We start from the raw sequence: 17,726 nt of genomic DNA on the forward strand, positions 1-17,726 counted from the left end.
TGATGTCCAGTCCTTGTAACTTACTGATCTCAAGTACCTTTCCTTGTAGGAATAACTATTTATATTCTCGTAACTAATCTAATTATTCTTCTCTTTATTCACTCTAAAGGGCCCACATCTTGATTTACATTTTCAGTGCTTATATGCTTGTTCATCTCATTATGCCTCAGTTTCCTCAGCTGTCTGCAGTAGTCCTTCCCTTTTGTATCTGCTTGTACCTCTTTGACAACTTGATTTTAACCTAAAATTTCTCATTTTATTTTCTTCTTGAATTTCTCATTACCTCCCTCTTTAATTTATATCTGTATCCTTAACCTTCCATTTCCTTTTGTTGTTCTTTCATGTTATTCTTGCATTCATTCACAAGTCACAGTTCTTTCTGATCATAGAATAGGAAGTATCACTAAAATATAATCCTTTTATCTGTAGCACAATTATCTTAGTATTACAAATATAAAGATTATCTTCATCCATGTTTTAAATTATTTATTCTTTAACTTTTATAATTGAGTGTTATGAAGGTTGCAAATATGTTTCATAACTTTTTTTTCTCTTAACAGTTCCACTATTTCATGTACTAGCTCTTCATGCTAGATTAATGACCCAGACACCATATATCCAGTTGTGGTCCCAGTTGACTGGTTTGTCTCAGGATGATCAGCTCTCAAGGTAAAACTTTCAGCAGTGTATGACAATATTCATATATTGCTACTCTATTAGCAATATATATTCATATTTATAATTTCTAAGATAATATCTAATACAGATTTTATATCTTTACTAAATATGATTTTTTTCTCAAAATGTATGTAATTAATGCATTTTTGAAATAGGATGCAAAACAGAATAGTCTTTCTTGTTTCTTTAAATCTCAAACTTTCAAAAATGTTTCTGGTTAAAATATTTCTTTTTACTTAAATTACCATTTTTTCTTGGATACCACTTTCAGAAAGCATACTGGTTTTTTTAAAGGCCAGTAATTGCTACTGCTGCTACATCTTTCTGCTCAAAAAACAAGTTACAGTGGTTATTCAGCAAAGATTCATATTCACCCTAGAATTGCTGGTGACAGAAGCATTAAATTAGGCACATTTATTAATCTTATTCTGAATTGCCACTTGCTAGATTTCTGTCATTAGCAGATACAGTTCCAGAGAACATACTTGTAGAACACCTCTGGTCTCTTCTAAAACCATGACTTACTCTCAGAAATCACTTTATCATCAAGACAATATTTGGTATACCAAATAAATCCCACAGATGGAAAGAGGAAAGTGCCTGAATGGATGCAGTCAGAAGAATATGGCACATGTGATAAAAAATTTCAAAGCCATATTGGTTTGCTATCTGCTTGACAGCACGTGAGTTGTGTGCAGTTGCACTGTTATGGACCAACAACATAACGTTGTGCCTTGATCACAAGGTCAAAATGATGGATCCCTGTCTCACTTTTTTATGAAATACCCTAAACATGAAAGGTATCAAAACCTTTTGTCTTTTGGGATTTACTTAGTACCATGCATGGGTTGAAGGAAATGGGGATGTCAGAAACTTTGCTGTGGAGGCTAAATATGAGTTTCAGATCAAACCTCCAATAAGCAAAGTGGTGGTATTGCACCGGTTGATGAGAGTCATCTGCCACCTAGAATATGACTGGTTTGGGAAAAAGAACTCATTCTAATCATTGTTGCAAGTGATCAAAAGCTACACTGCACAAATCTACCTTTGCATTTTCTAGAAGAGTGATAAGCAGGTAGGTTTGTATATTTTTTACAGAGCCAGTACTCTTAATTGCAAGTTGTTCCCAATGTTCTTCTCTGACCATTTTCTCCTTTCTTCACATTCTGCCCCACAAGAGCAGTTCTTGGATGCCGTAGAATTATGCATTGCAGTATTAAATGTTTCACCATTTGTAAAGCCTATACCACTTCCCTGCAACACAGTACATGAGGTGGATGGACAATACAATCCTCCCTGTGAACTGCACTCATCTCTCTGATTTATATTAGATTTTTTTTTTATGTGGAAATGGGAAGTGGATGCTAGATCTCAAACTTTGTTTTTGATCACACTTCCTTCTATAGACTCAGTAAATTAAATGAAAAACAATTGAATACTTATTAAAATTTGTACAACTGCAATATAGATTATGAACTATATGACAAAAGAAAGGAAAAGAACAACAAACACATTTCTGCAGTTATTATTTCTGATAGATTTTACTGAACAATCCTCTTAATTGCTGAAAGAAAAAAATAAATAAATAAAAATAAAACACTGAATCTTGAAACAGACTTAATACTAAGAAATGGATATTTTTTTGCATCTGCCAAACAGAACAAAAAAAAAAAAAAACCAGTCACTCATTTCCCTATTGCCAAAAAATTACACTTTGAATTTAACCGAACCCTACACTTTGCCTACCCTGGTTCATTAATTTATTCCAATAATCTGTAAAACACTCCCCAAATGTAAATTTCATAAGGTGCAGCCTTTTGTTACCCCCCTAAGATTTTGGTGCTTGTCACCTTTATTTCCCCCTTGACAAAAACAATATATCCAAGATTTTATATTTATGTCTCTTAGTTCCCACTAATGACAATATACATTCTTATTCATTTTACTGATTCCATTCAGGCCTTATATACCTCCATCAGGATATAAGGAATGAGTTATCTAACTGCTAAACTTTGCATTTTCCTTTCTAAATCATTCTTCATATGGACATGTTAGCAGTATTCGCCAATCTGGTTGCCCTTCTCTGTGCTACTTCTTATTTCAGGTGCAGTCTCAGCAAATGCAGTGTGTCTTATGCAAAGGAAGAATGACTTGCTACTTGCAAAGGTCCACATATATGTTCCCTGTGACTTCATAGTCACCTGGTTACTCTGCATAGTAAAGTTCATATCCCTAAGTCTCTTTTGTCCTGAACCTTTGTAATTTCTCTCCCAAAGCTTATAAGTGATGATTGTTTAACAGATATTTATTTAAAGTATACCCAGTAAAATAAAATAAAATAAAATATTTCCAGAAGCTTTCGGAACTCGTGTCCCTTTCTCAACTGACAGAATTTTTAAATACATTACAAGCAAACTGTGGCACGTTACTCATTCGTCATTGTTGTAGCACGGACGTGTGCTGCCTTGCGCCAGTGATCATCCATCAATAAAACGGTTGTCTCCAGGATTGGATGTATACGCATGCCTTTCTGGCGATTTAATGCCTTAGGGTTGTTCATTATGTTTAGTGACTCTAGCCATAGGCGGTGGCGAAAGTGTCGCGCGTGGTCCACTATCTCAAAGTCGCGCTTGGGGTCAAGATCGTGGTTGGTAGCCCAAAAATGTTCTGCAAGCGCGGACTGGTCAGTTTCGGCAAGCCGGATTGCTCTGTCGTGTTCCGTGAGGCGATCCTGGAGACGTCTCGATGTCTCACCTACGTAGCAACTGTTACAGGCCCTACAGGTGATACGGTACACTACATTGCTGCGTAAGACAGGTGTGACAGGGGTCTTCACACTGGAGACAAGTGAACGTAGGTTCCTACCTGGTAATTGTACACATTTTATGTTGTAACTTCTCAGGATCTTCGAGATACGTCCTGACACTCCTGGATAGTACGGAATGTAGGCGGATGATATGCCGACTTGCTTCGGAGGTCTTGGGTTGGAAGTAAGCTCTTGTGCCTGTAACAAGCATCTGTTTAGTACATGGGATGGATAACCGCATCTGGTTATTATTATTACATGCCTGTGCCTGTAACAGATGCTTGTTACAGGCACAAGAGCTTACTTCCAACCCAAGACCTCCGAAGCAAGTCGGCATATCATCCGCCTACATTCCGTACTATCCAGGAGTGTCAGGACGTATCTCGAAGATCCTGAGAAGTTACAACATAAAATGTGTACAATTACCAGGTAGGAACCTACGTTCACTTGTCTCCAGTGTGAAGACCCCTGTCACACCTGTCTTACGCAGCAATGTAGTGTACCGTATCACCTGTAGGGCCTGTAACAGTTGCTACGTAGGTGAGACATCGAGACGTCTCCAGGATCGCCTCACGGAACACGACAGAGCAATCCGGCTTGCCGAAACTGACCAGTCCGCGCTTGCAGAACATTTTTGGGCTACCAACCACGATCTTGACCCCAAGCGCGACTTTGAGATAGTGGACCACGCGCGACACTTTCGCCACCGCCTATGGCTAGAGTCACTAAACATAATGAACAACCCTAAGGCATTAAATCGCCAGAAAGGCATGCGTATACATCCAATCCTGGAGACAACCGTTTTATTGATGGATGATCACTGGCGCAAGGCAGCACACGTCCGTGCTACAACAATGACGAATGAGTAACGTGCCACAGTTTGCTTGTAATGTATTTAAAAATTCTGTCAGTTGAGAAAGGGACACGAGTTCCGAAAGCTTCTGGAAATATTTTATTTTATTTTATTTTACTGGGTATACTTTAAATAAATATCTGTTAAACTATGGACCCCAGTACTCCAGGCCCATTTGTCACTAAGTGATGATTGTATTTCTGTTCCCAGATGCAAACCTTACATTTAGAGCATTAATCGTAGTTGTTATTTTTCAGACCACATCTGCAGCTGATCCGTCAATATCATTAAAACAGCATTGCTTTGTGCTGGTTGTTACCCACCCTTCCTACTTTTAAATCATCGACAAAGTTAGCATTAGTAGTGGCAAATGTGCTACTGCACTCCCGCTCCTGACCACTTGGCTATGGAGGCCTTTATTCAACTTAACCTCCTCCCAACTCCCCAAAAAAAAAATAATAAATAAATAAAAAACAATGCCAGATGGAACTTTGTTCCAATGATCAGTCTCTTTCAGTTTAAATTAATACCCCTTACGTGTATCGTCCAAGAAAGCATAACGATGCCATCAGCATTTAGTTTACTCAGTGCATTTCAGGCCATAAACACTCCAATCAAATCTTCTCACAGGTGATTTTATCGGAGTGTTTTAATTGGATCTAATTAAAGAGTGTTTGCAATGAATTTTCAGAAGAGAAGTCTTTGTGGTAAAGATATGGATTTACTAAACCCAAATGATAATGGCTAAATTCTTCCACTGGAATTTCTTTGCGGATTTCAACAGAATACAGAGATGGCAAAACACTCCTTCATAAACATGAACCTGCTTGCTTCTATTTGTAGGAAACATTTTTAAAAGCATGATGACACCATCCTGTGTAACTTTATAACTATATGTAAAAACATGGAATATGACATAAAGACAGGAATATGGATGTTAAACACTAACTTAGAAGCCGTAGAAGTTCATTTAACAACGAGGTTTCTCCTCACAATCTGTTCTGTGTATTTGCCTCCTGGAACAAATGTCTCTCAGGCAGATCTCAATGATATAATTTTGCAATTGCCTTTTCCACTCCTACTTCTTGGAGATCTTAATGGACATAATAATATCCTGTGAGGTAGTGTAGAAATTAATGAACAAGGTTGAATTGTTGAATGTATGGTCATCAGTAATGATGTTACCTTGTTAAATGTGAGAACCAACACCTATTTCCACATGCCAACCTGACCCGGAACTCAGACTTGGACAGAATCCAATTCCTGTGGTTAGCAGAAACAAAATTTTTAGGTCTCATCTTTGATCAAAAGCTGACATTCCTTCACCATATCTGTCAGCTCAGAGTAAAATGCACGAAAGATTTGAACATGCTCAGTGCTATCTCCTCCAACTTCTGGGGAGCAGATAGAAGCACATTATTTTGTCTATACTGAGCACTTGTTTGCTCTAAACTTGACTATAGTTCCCAAGTCTATTCCTCTGCTAGAAATTCTGTACTCCAATGGCTTGACCCAATCCATCATAGAGCCATCAAGTCCTTCCTCCTTGGAATATACAATCCCCATCTTGTGACTTCAGTCTTAGGAGCTGGCTGAATGCTAACACATCACCATGTATATATCGGCAACTATTTGCAGCACACAATACTGAATACCCTGACTTCTTGCCAGTTTATACAGATGGCTAGAAGTCTGAAGAGTTCGCGGGAACTGCTTGTGTTTTTCCAAGAAAAACAATCTGCAATCGTATTCCGTATGAATGTAGCATATACACTGCAGAACTAATACAACTGGCCTTGGATCACATAAAAACCCACCAGTACCAAAGGTGCATGTTATATATCGACTCCCTAAGTGTATTACAGGCCTTATCCAATGTGAGAAGCACTCACCCAGTATTATGTTGGGTGCAGCAAATATTATACACCCTTTCAGAGTGTATAATATTTGACTTTGAAGTGCTGACTTGGCTGATGCAGCAGCAAAATCAGCAATGCCACAAAATCGCATCTGCTTGTCAGTACCTTATACAGACTGCAAGCAAGTAATCTTCAAAAAATTATGTGCGTTGGCAAGAATCTTGGAATGGCTGCCCTACTTTCTAGTCAGTGCAGGGTTTGCTGGGAGGAAGTAGTCCTTGCTCGGTTACACATAGGACATTGTCACCTGATGCATTCTTATTTGTTGAGGGCTGATGATTGTCCTGTGTGTAGACATTATAAAGCAAATATAAATAATATTTGTCATATTTTAGTAGAGTTTATGTTTTAGCCATCTGTCTGAGCCTTATACACTCAGGCAGATTTTATCGGATGATGAAAATGTGTCAGATGTATTCAGATTTTTACAACTGATTAATCTATATAGTTTTATTTAGATTGCTTTAATCTTTAATATATTATAAATGTTTTATGCCATATATTTGTTTATAATATATTAACTAGATATGTTATTTTATATTTTTACATATTTCCTATATATTTATATTTTATTACCTTAGACTTGGTGCACAATAGCCTTAGATGCTGATGCGCCATAAAACTCCTAATAACCAACCAACCACATGCCAACCGATACATTCTCTTCATCTGCACCCCTTCCCTGCTTACTCTGCTTTCATGGGAGGTGTAAGAGAATCCCTATATTGAGAAGACAACCCTGTCATCCGTCTAGAATCTTCTGTTTAAAGTTGATTAAGCAGATAGGAGCACATTTTCACAACTAACAGAATTTATTCCTCTTACAATTCAGCAGGAATTAATTATAATGGGATTAAATTCTGTTGGTTGTTTGCATGTGCTCCTGTCGGCTTAATCAAGTCCAAGTAGCAGCAATTGCGATTCCAAAAACATTCTTCCAGTTGCCATAATTTCCAAAGCTGTGGTGGAACCAAGAATGTAAAGCTGCAAGAATGGCACAGAATTGGGCTTGGGGAATATTTCAGCATGACACCAACATTTAACATCTTATAGCCTTTAAATGTATCCATGCCATTTGCAATTTATACATTGCCAAAATTGCCAACACTTTACTTCCCAGTTCCTAGTTCTAAAGAAGCAAGCAGATAAAGAGAAGCTCAACTTTTCCCTAAGCAATGTTGAAATTACCATTTACCAAAAAGAAATTGGTAAGCACACTTGCTGCTGCATGCAGCAGAACTGCAGGACCAGATGATGTACAATATGAGATGATAAAACAGCTTCTTCCTGTACCCTAGAGCTGTTACTTTTCCTCTATAATCAAATCTGAGGATGATTATTTTCTAGATTCTTGATGCAGTTTATACATCCTTGTGCTTCCAAAGCCAGAAAAGGACCTAAAATTCCCAAATAATTACACTAATTACCACCTTCCTACTAATTTCTACCAATTACGACCCTTTTTGTTCTGACTAGCTGCTTATATAAGGACTTGGAAGCAAATGACTTCAACTGTCTTGTAGCATAAAGCACAAGTGCTTGGTGTCAGTTTTCTTTGACACGGAAAAAGTATGTGACATGACTTGGAAGTATGGTATTTTCATTGGATAATGTATCCACCTCACTCAAGCAAACCCCTTCTCTCTGGAGTATGCACCTTCTATCTTGTTACTTTACTCTTAGCAGCTGGCTGAAAGCTGAGACATCTCCATTCATATATCAGCAACTCTGCAGCACACAGAGTATTCTGACTTCTTGCCAGTATCTACAGATAGCTGGAAATCTGAATTATCTGTGAGGTCTGCTTATGTATTCAATCAGATTCCCTGTGAATGTTTGTTGTTGTTTGTTATTTGGTTTTTAGGAGCATATATATATATATTTGCATATACACCAATGCTAGGAGTTTAGTAAATAAATTTGATGCATTTGAGGTATTGCTCAAAACATCAAAGGCAGATATTGTTGGGATATCAGAGACGTGGTGTCACATAGATATAAGGAATGCAGAACTGGAATTTGGGGAGTACAATGTCTACAGAAAGGATAGAAAGGATAGGAAGGGAGGAGGGGTTATGCTATTAGTTAAGAAACACATAAAATCCAAGGAAGTGAACCCACTCGACATCGCTGGACAGTGCAGTGTCGAGTCAGTTTGGTGTGACATAAGCATTGGGAGATCAAAATTGGGAGCAGGAGTGTGCTATAGGCCTAATGACTCTGATGAGTATAATAAGAAACTGTACAGGGAAATAGAGTGGGCCAGTAAATCAGAGAGTCTTATAATGGGGGATTTTAATTTCCCAGATATTGACTGGAATTTGGGGGCTGGTCACTCACACACTAGCAAGGCTTTTGTGGATTTATTGGATGATTGTTTTCTACATCAGCATGTTCGGGAGGCAACTAGAGGGAGTAATACTCTTGATTTGATTATCAGTAGTGATTCTAAATGCATTAAGAACCTGCAGATAAATGAACCACTAGGTGGTAGTGATCACAGTGTGCTGAAGTGGGATTTACTCAAAGAGGTAACTACCATTAAGGGTAAAGGGAAGGGTTATTGCTTTCGTAAAGGCGACTAAGATGGACTGAGACAGTATTTAAATTCTGTACAGTGGGACCAACTGATGATGTTACTAACAGCAAATTCAAAATGGGAAGCATTCAAAGAACTTATCTTGGAAGCTACTAGGCTTTACATACCAACTAAGAAATATTGTTCAAGGTTTAGGCCTAAATGGATGTTAGATGAACTAATGAGACATATGGCAGAGAAGAAAAATGCATGGGATACATACAAATTAACATGTGACACAGAAGCCTATGATAGGTATAAGCTGGTCTGTAACCAAGTCTCACAGGAGGTTAGGCAGGCAAAGGCAGATTGTGAGAAATCTTTGGCAAAGGATGCAAAGAAAAACAGCAAAGAGTTCTTTACTTATGTAAACTCTAGAAGGAAGGGGATGAATCAGATTGGTCCACTTGATATTGATGGGTCAACTGTTGATGATCCTGCTCAGGTAGCTAACAAACTAAATGAATATTTTGCATCGACATTCACACATGAGGAGTTATTCAGCGAGGGGAATGCCAGAGGTGTATTCAACTCTGGCAGTAAGCTAGAGAATCTTGTAATAACTAAGAGTAAAGTGGAGGAGAAATTGTTGAAGATAAACACAAGAAAGGCACCTGGGGTGGATGGTCCAGTTATATTAAAGGAGGCAGCAAAGGAAGTAAGCAAATCCTTAGCCATAATTATGAGAGCTTCCTTGGACTCAGGGGAGGTACTCACAGACTGGAGATGTGCAAATGTGACCCCAATTCACAAAGGAGGATCAAAGGCTGACACAAGGTTTTTTTTTTTTTTTTTATGTGAACCCCAAACACGAGAGGTATTAGAACCTATAGTACTTAGTACCGTGCTTGGGTTGGAGGTTGAGAAGACGAAAGAAGATATTTGTTGACATTGGACTTGAACTTCTGTAGATTGTAATTTTCAGGAAATACGTATGAAGGAAGGTTGTTCCAGAAAACGGCAGTTGAATGAATAAATAAGGAAAATATCACCCTTTTTAGGAACTGGCTGGATATGAGCAAATTTCCAAGCAGAAGGAAAAACACCTTTGGAATAAGAAAGTGAAAAAAGGCGGCAAAGAATAGGAGTAAGTTCAGGAGCACAGGTTTTGAGAACAAGTGGAGAAATACCATCAGGACCTGGAGCTTTCTTAGCATCAAGATTCATCAAAATCCTTCTGATATCCTTTTGACGGAAGACCACAGGAGGCATTGGATGGAGCGTGTTGGGAATGGTGGGAGGTGTTTTACCAAGATCATTAATACATGAGTTGGAAGAAAAATGGGATGCTAGAAGGTCAGCTTTATCCTTGGCTGAAGTGACAACAGAACCATCTGGTTTGGACAGAGGTGGGAGCAGAGATGGGCAAAAGTTGCGGCAAATAGCTTTGGCAAGAGACCAGAATGCTCGGCTACCATTAGGGCAAGAAGCAAGTTTTCTACTCTTAGCGTGTTCAAACTCTAGTTTGGACTGATTAATAACTGCTTTACAATTGTTGCAAGCTTTGGTGTAGGCAGAAAATGAAACTGAAGAATTAGAAACAAGCCAATTACGATATGCAACATTCTTCTCTTGAACAGCCTTAGCACATTTATTGGAAAACCAAGGTTTATATAAAGGACGAGATTTTAAAGTGGAGTGTGGGATAAAGGATTCCATTCCTGCAAAAATAATTTCACTGATACGATCTGAGCAAACGTTAACATCAGAAGTTTTGAAACAGTAATCCGACCAAGGAAAAGAAGAAAAGAAGTCTCGCAGGTCATCCCATTTTGCATTCTTGTAATGCCAACCGTAGCCGAGTGGGCAGGAGCGGGAGTGCAGTAGCACACGCTCTTTGAGTAGACCGGGGTTCAAGCCCCTGCCTGCTGAATACGGTCGATCTGCCAACCCGCACTGGACCAGCGTGGCAGATTATGGTCCATTTCCCTCAGCATGAATTGTTGAGGAGGCTTCCACCCTGCAGTGGGTTGATAATGGCTGCACTTTACTTTTTAATGCCAAACAACACGAGGTTGGGAATAGCCATGAGATAAAGAAGAGACAATCACCAAGTTGTGATCTGAAGTGCCTAAAGGACCTCTCACTTCGACCGTGTACTTAGAAGGGTTGTTTTAGAGAAAACGATCAAGCGTATTGGCTGTATGATTAGGATTGTCCGGTATTCTTGTAGGTAAATAAACAATCTGTGCTAGGTCATTAGTAATTGCAAAAGCCTCAGCATCTCGACCAGCTGGGTCGGTGTGACTAGAAAACGGAAGTCAGCTGGAATTGTGAACATTAAAATCACCAAGGAAAATTACTTCACTGTTAGGAAAGTTGGACTGGAGAAAGTAAAGTTGCAAAGAGAGTAAGTCAAAGAGCTCCAAGTGATTAGTGGAGTTGGGAGAACGGTAGAGACAACAGATGAATTTGACACAATGAGGTAGAGAAATTTTAAGCCAGAGAAGATCAAAGAGAGGAGATTCCAAATTGCCAAATCTCTGACAGGGAATATCAGAACAGACATATGCACAAGTACCACCTTTGAGGCGAAAGGAATCATACAGCGAATAATTTGGGCATCTGAGATGAGCAGTAGTTGAATGAACCGATAACTGAGATTCTGTCAGAAAAAGTACATGGGGTTTGGCAGACTGCAAGTGGAAATGGACACCTTTGAGATTAGAATTGAGACCACGTATATTTGTGAAATGAATTAGGGAAGTGCTTGGGAGGTTTAGATCTTTTCGCAGATAAGCTTGCTCTATTAGTTTGACAATTCATGGTGTATTCAATTGTAAGGAAAAGTGGGTGGGACATGCTGTATGAAGTAATGAAATTTTTGGATATGGCGTATACATGGTAAAAATATACTCAGATCCTTGACATAACGTGGCCTCGACAATGCTCCCCGCATACACACTACTTGGACTCCCTCCAGTCACTATCTGGCAGATTAGAGGTAGCAAGATTATACACTAGCTGGTCCGGTGTACTAACTAGCGGCCGGCCTGTGAACACCGTTTTAGAGCTGTACCCTCGAAATGTAAGGAATATTGGATCTCACCACGACGTTCATCATAACCTCAAAAGTCATCAATCATACTACATGATGGAAGAGATACTGAAGGGTTGACCGGAACTTAGCTCTAGGGACTAAACATGGGTTCCCACACTTCAAGCCTCCAATAAGCAAAGTGGTGGTATTTCACCGGTAATGAGAGTCATCTACCACCTAGTACTGTCTGGTAACATAGAGGGACGGCATTCCTCCATGTGGTGTGGGCCCCACACTTCGACCCCTGCTTATGTTGATTCACACCTGGGTGGTCACCCACCATGTACTTGTGCATGGAGGTTATACCCAGGATTACTAACAGTCCCACCATCGTGAAGGTGCAAGCAGAGGATTTGGCTGTCATAGACCTGTGAGTTTAACTTCTGTTCCAGGAAAATTAATGGAGGCACTGGTTAAAGAAGCACTGCAGGATCATCTAGACAAGACTTCAGTTATAGCTTGGACACAGCATGATTTTGTTAAGGAGAAGTCTTGCCTGACCAATTTGATTGGATACTATGATGCAGTCACAAAAGAACTGAATGCAGAGAATAACATTGATATTATATACTTGGATCTTAGAAAGGCTTTTGATACTGTTGCACATGGAAGATTGCTGCACAAATTGGAGCAGTGTGGCATTGGAGGCAAATTGCTGCTATGGATAAAGGGGTGGTTGAGGGGTAGAAGACAAAGAGTGGTAATCAGTGGACACTGCTCATCGTGGACTAATGTTATTAGTGTAGTCCCTCAGTGTTCAGTGTTGGATCCATTATTGTTTTCTGTATTTATAAATGATATTGATGATGGTATATCAAGCTTAATGTCCAAGTTTGCAGACGATACGAAGGTTGGCAGGGTTGTCAAGGACACTATTGACACTATGCTGCTGCAACAGGATCTGGAAAGGTTGAGCAGATGGGCTGAGAGGTGGCAAATGAAGTTTAACAATGACAAATGTAAAGTACTACATATGGGAAACAGCAACCCCAGAGCAACATATCAACTATGTGGTACTACACTGACAGTAGTAGAGAATGAAAGGGACCTGGGGGTGGTTGTCAGGCAGATATGAAGTTCTCTGAGCAGTGCAGACAGGCTGCAAGAGTAGCTTATGGTGTATTGTCGATGATATATAGGAATTTTTCTAGCAGGGATAAGGAGGTGATTATTCCCTTGTATAAGGCAATGGTCAGGCCACACCTAGAGTACTGTATACAGGTCTGGAGGCCTCATTTCAAGAAGGATGTAGAGCTGCTGGAACGAGTACAGAGAAGGGCAACAAGATTAGTGAATGGAACAAAGGGGTGCTCTTACGAAGAAAGGCTTAAGTTTTGCAAATTACGGTGTCTGGAGACTAGGCACCACCAGCGAGGTGATCTGATAGAGGTGTATAAAGCCTTGAATGGTTTGAGCATGCTCAATGCTGATGGGATTCTTCCTCTTGCTCAGAATAATCACCTGAGAGGGCATAGATTCAAATTGAGGAAAGACAGATATAGAATAGACGTGCGGAAATTTGCCTTTAGCCAGGTGGTGATTGGCTGATGGAACAGACTTCCATCCCTTCTCGTGGAAGTTGATAGCCTAAATAAGTTTAAGGCTCAGCTGGACAGGTATTCGAACGAACAGAGGGGTGAAGTGGAAGTGGAGTTTTTTTTTTTTTTTTTTTTTTTTTGGCTGATGCTGCATAAGCTTGCTTTCTTGCATCAAATGCCTCTACTAATGCTAATGCTAATTAGCAACTTAGGCCATATTGCTCCGGGGATGTGTGGTGGTCATTCCCTGACCTTTCCGTATTTGGTGGTCACGGGCTCGAACCCGGTCTAATCAAGAAGCGTGTGCTACGTACTGCTGCTCCTGCCCACCTGGCTTCGGAGGCACCACCTGTGAATGTGATACATATACCACAGAGCTGCATGCAATAGAACTGGCCTTGGATCATATAAAAATATGATCCAAGCCCACTAATAACAAAAGTGTATGGTGTATACAGTCTCTCAAAGTATATTATAAGCTCTATCAGACATGAGATGCACTTCACATCCAGTGTTTGTCAGGTACACTGGATGCAAATCAAATACTATACTTTTTCAGAGCCAGACTTAGATATTCTCTTTTGCTGGATTCCTAGCCACATTGGGAGGCGCCTCCGTAGCCAGGTGGGAAGGAGCAGCAGTGCGTAGCACACGCTTCTTGATTAGACCTGGGTTCGAGCCCATCACCACCAAATACGGAGGATGCGGAAAGGTCAGGGAATGTCCACCGCATATCCCGGAACAATATGGCCTTAGTTGCTAATGCTCCTAAAAACCAAATAACAATAATAACCTAGCCACATTGGGATCAGATGCAATGGCTTGGCCGATGCAATAGCCAGATCAGCAGTGCCTCAAAATTGATATCCACTTGTTAGTCTCCTATACAGTACTTAAGTATGTAATCCATTACAGATTTTTTGTCTTAGCCAGTGGGTGGTTGATAGTTGGAGCAAACTTCCATCTGTTGAAGTGGAGGTCAATAACTTAAATAAGTTCAGGGCAGAACTAGACAAATATTTGGAAAGAATGGATGGGTGAAATGGGAAGGGTTTTTTTTTTTTTTTTGGTCTGATGCTATATAACTTGCTTTCTTACATCATATGCCTGTACTAATGCTAATTTCTCTCATGATGGCATGAGCACACCACAAATAAGCTATAAAATCAAGACACTAATTACACCTTGGCAGTCTAGTCTGTGCAGGATTTTTTGGGAGGAAGTAGTTCTTGTTTGTTTGTATCTGCTGGAAACAAATAATCATTCTATGTGTGGAAACTGTGACACCTTTTTAATCCATTGTGTCTTTTTTAGTAATGAATGTATTTATCTTTTACGCATCCAACTGAACCATATATGCTCAGTCAGATTTTATCGGATGATAAGTCAGATATATGCACAGTTTTACAACTTATTAATTAATTCATATCATTTAATTTAGAGTGCATTATATTAATTAATTATTTTATTTATATATTTGTATTTATATTTTATTATACCACTTGAATTGGCTCATCTTTATCGCAGTAGACACTTATTTGCATTAGTTGAGGCATATGATGCAAGAAGGAAAGCTTATAGAGCATCAGCAAAAAAAAAAACAAAAAAAAAAAAACAACCCCTTCCCATTTCATCCATCCAGTCACACCAAATGTTTGTCTAGTACTGCCTTAAATTTATTTAAGCTATGAACTTCCACAAGAACAGATGGAAGTCTGTTCCAGCAATCAACTACCCGCTGGCTAAAGGCAAACTTCTGCACATCTATTCTACAACTGTTTTTCCTCAATTTGAATCTGAGATTAAGAACCCGAGAGGTTCTTAATCTCAGCAAATGGAAGTATCCCATCAGCATTGAGCCTGCTCAAACCATTCAAGGCCTTGTACACCTCAATCAGATTACCTCCAGGTGCCTAGTCTCCAGATGCTGCAACTGACAGAATTTAAGCCTCTCCTGGTAAGATTCCCCTATTATAAAATCTCTAAATAACTACCCAACTAACTTTGTATAGAAATTTTGGAGTAAAAAAAGTGCTCATTGAAAAAACTTTCAATGTGCACTCCTTTTTTGCTATCAGCATAATATATGGAAAGCAGTCAGAATGCACATTCTGGAAAGAAAAGCCAGTTATATCACCAAATTTTAAAATACCAGCTGGATGGAGGATAGAAGGAGAAAATAGTCAGGCATTTCCAGTTGTCTGTTAACCTTTCTTATAGCTACTTCAGCATGTTTTTCTTGTGGTATGTGACTGGTGATGTTTTTTATGCCTATTCTATTATCTCTTTCTGTGCATACTTATTTTGGTATATTGTAACCAATTTTGCCTTTAATAATTAAAGGTTGTTTATAGGGCATTTAAAGGTCATGTATACTGCACTATATAACATTCTAATTTTAATTTGTTTTACAAAATTATTCAATTTTTTGACATTTTTTTAGCCTTGCTCTTTTAGAGAGTGAAGTACCTCTACTCTTAAGAGACTGTACTGCTCTCTTGATACAGCTGATGCTGACCCTACCTCTCAATGTTGATAAAGGTATGCAAGTTACTCATTTATTTTAATAAAGATGTAAAAAAATCATATTGTTTTACTCCTATATAAAGAAAACCTTTTTTTAAAAATAATACGTGGGTATATTTCAGGGGTATTAATTTCAGGCGTAAAATGTTGAAGAGCCACTCAAGTTGCTAAATATAATACCTTCAGATAAGAAAAGCAAAAGAAAAGTTTATTTGCCATTGGTCAACTCAAAATTTGCAATTTGTATGGTTAATTTTTTAAGTTAGCCTGAAGAGGGCTGAATTTTTGGATGTATTTGAGTTCATGTTTTCTGTTGATTAGTTAGTTCTCTCAGTTTGGTCTTCCATAAGTCATATAAGGGCACCGGTGAATGCTTGGCTGCTTTTCAGCAGTTTACTATCTAAATATGACCTTTCTTTTGATTTTGTTCTTTCTTGTTATTTTAAGATTTCAGTTTATTTCTTATTTGAGAGTCTGCTTTTGTCTTTGAAGATGGATTTATTTATTCTTTTTGCATAACATGGCTGCAGCATAACACTAACCTCACAAAGGGCCAAGGGGCTTCACCATGATGAAAGTAGAATTTTGTTGTTTAATTAATTTGGTTGTTTTTTTTTGTTTTTTTTTTTGTTATTTACTTTTATGGTAACTGCAGTAGTTACCAAATCAGTGATGTGCTGGAATTTCAACATTTTTACTTTCACATGGTTTGAGAGTTATTAATTCAGTTGAACTATTTGTGTTTTGCTAATAATAATAATAATAATAAAGTATGCAGGATGACTCAAAAATGATCTTTTCAATTCTAAAAAAAGAATTTTCATTCTAGGAATGAAACTTTAATAGTTTTTATTTCAAACTAACCCTTCTTTCCTTCTCATTTATCATTTCTTCAACCAATAGGGGCGCCTCCGTAGCCAGGTGGGAAGGAGCAGCAGTGCATAGCACACGCTTCTTGATTAGACCGGGGTTCGAGCCCGTCAACACCAAATACGGAGGATGCGGAAAGGTCAGGGAATGACCACCGCATATTCCGGAGCAATATGGCCTTAGTTGCTAATGCTCCTAAAAACCAAATAACAAACAAACAAACAAACAACAACAACAACATCAACCAATAGTGTAGAAACTGAAGATGAATGAAGAAGCAAAACAATATTTAACATTATTTTGCTTCTATTATGTTATCTTCTGTTTCAAATAAGACTTTTATACATTTTTATTTTATTCCTTTGTAAAGCTTTATCTGTTTATTTTATATGTTATTACATATTGATTCAATTAATTCAATATTGTTCCGAATATTATTCGGAACAAGCTCTTGCAACAATGTTACCGCATCCGGGGTAGCCGATGCGCCAGCACTGGGGACCCAGGGTACTGGTGTGAAGTGGACCACTGGCCACAGAACAAGCTCTTATAACAATGTTACCGCATCCGGGGTAGCCGATGCGCCAGCACTGGGGACCCAGGGTACTGGTGTGAAGTGGATCACTGGCCACAGCAATGAGCTTACTACGCCGAAAAGGACAATTAACATTGGCGAATGGAATGTTCGAACGGGGCACCACGTTGGACAAAAGGAAATCATTGCCCAAGAACTACTTAGGTGCAAGATATCAATCGCAGCATTATCCGAATTAAGGCTCACCGGGTCTGGAACGATGATCATCCAACCACCAGCACCTAATGAAGCGGTTATGCTATTCTACTCTGGTGGTGAGAAACGAGAAGCAGGAGTGGGCTTTATGGTCGATGCTCAGGCCACCAGTAGTGTGATCGCTTTCC

The 17,726-nt window shown here is 38.9% G+C and overlaps 1 protein-coding gene across 2 annotated transcripts in view; it reads left to right on the forward strand.

Moving 5' to 3' along the window:
- Positions 1–17,726, forward strand: part of Ubr3 (Ubr3 ubiquitin ligase) — a 452,715-nt gene that overhangs the window by 344,900 nt on the left and 90,089 nt on the right. For both annotated transcript variants that reach the window (XM_090383419.1, XM_090383420.1), the window contains exons 28-29: positions 561–669; positions 15,856–15,953. In XM_090383419.1, the coding sequence (XP_090239545.1) occupies positions 561–669; positions 15,856–15,953 (207 nt within the window). The remainder of the gene's footprint in view (positions 1–560; positions 670–15,855; positions 15,954–17,726) is intronic.

The sequence above is a fragment of the Mastigoproctus giganteus genome, chromosome 10 (genome assembly GCF_048544385.1).
Source record: "Mastigoproctus giganteus isolate SK-2022 chromosome 10, ASM4854438v1, whole genome shotgun sequence".
In the NCBI taxonomy this organism is placed as follows: domain Eukaryota; kingdom Metazoa; phylum Arthropoda; class Arachnida; order Uropygi; family Thelyphonidae; genus Mastigoproctus; species Mastigoproctus giganteus.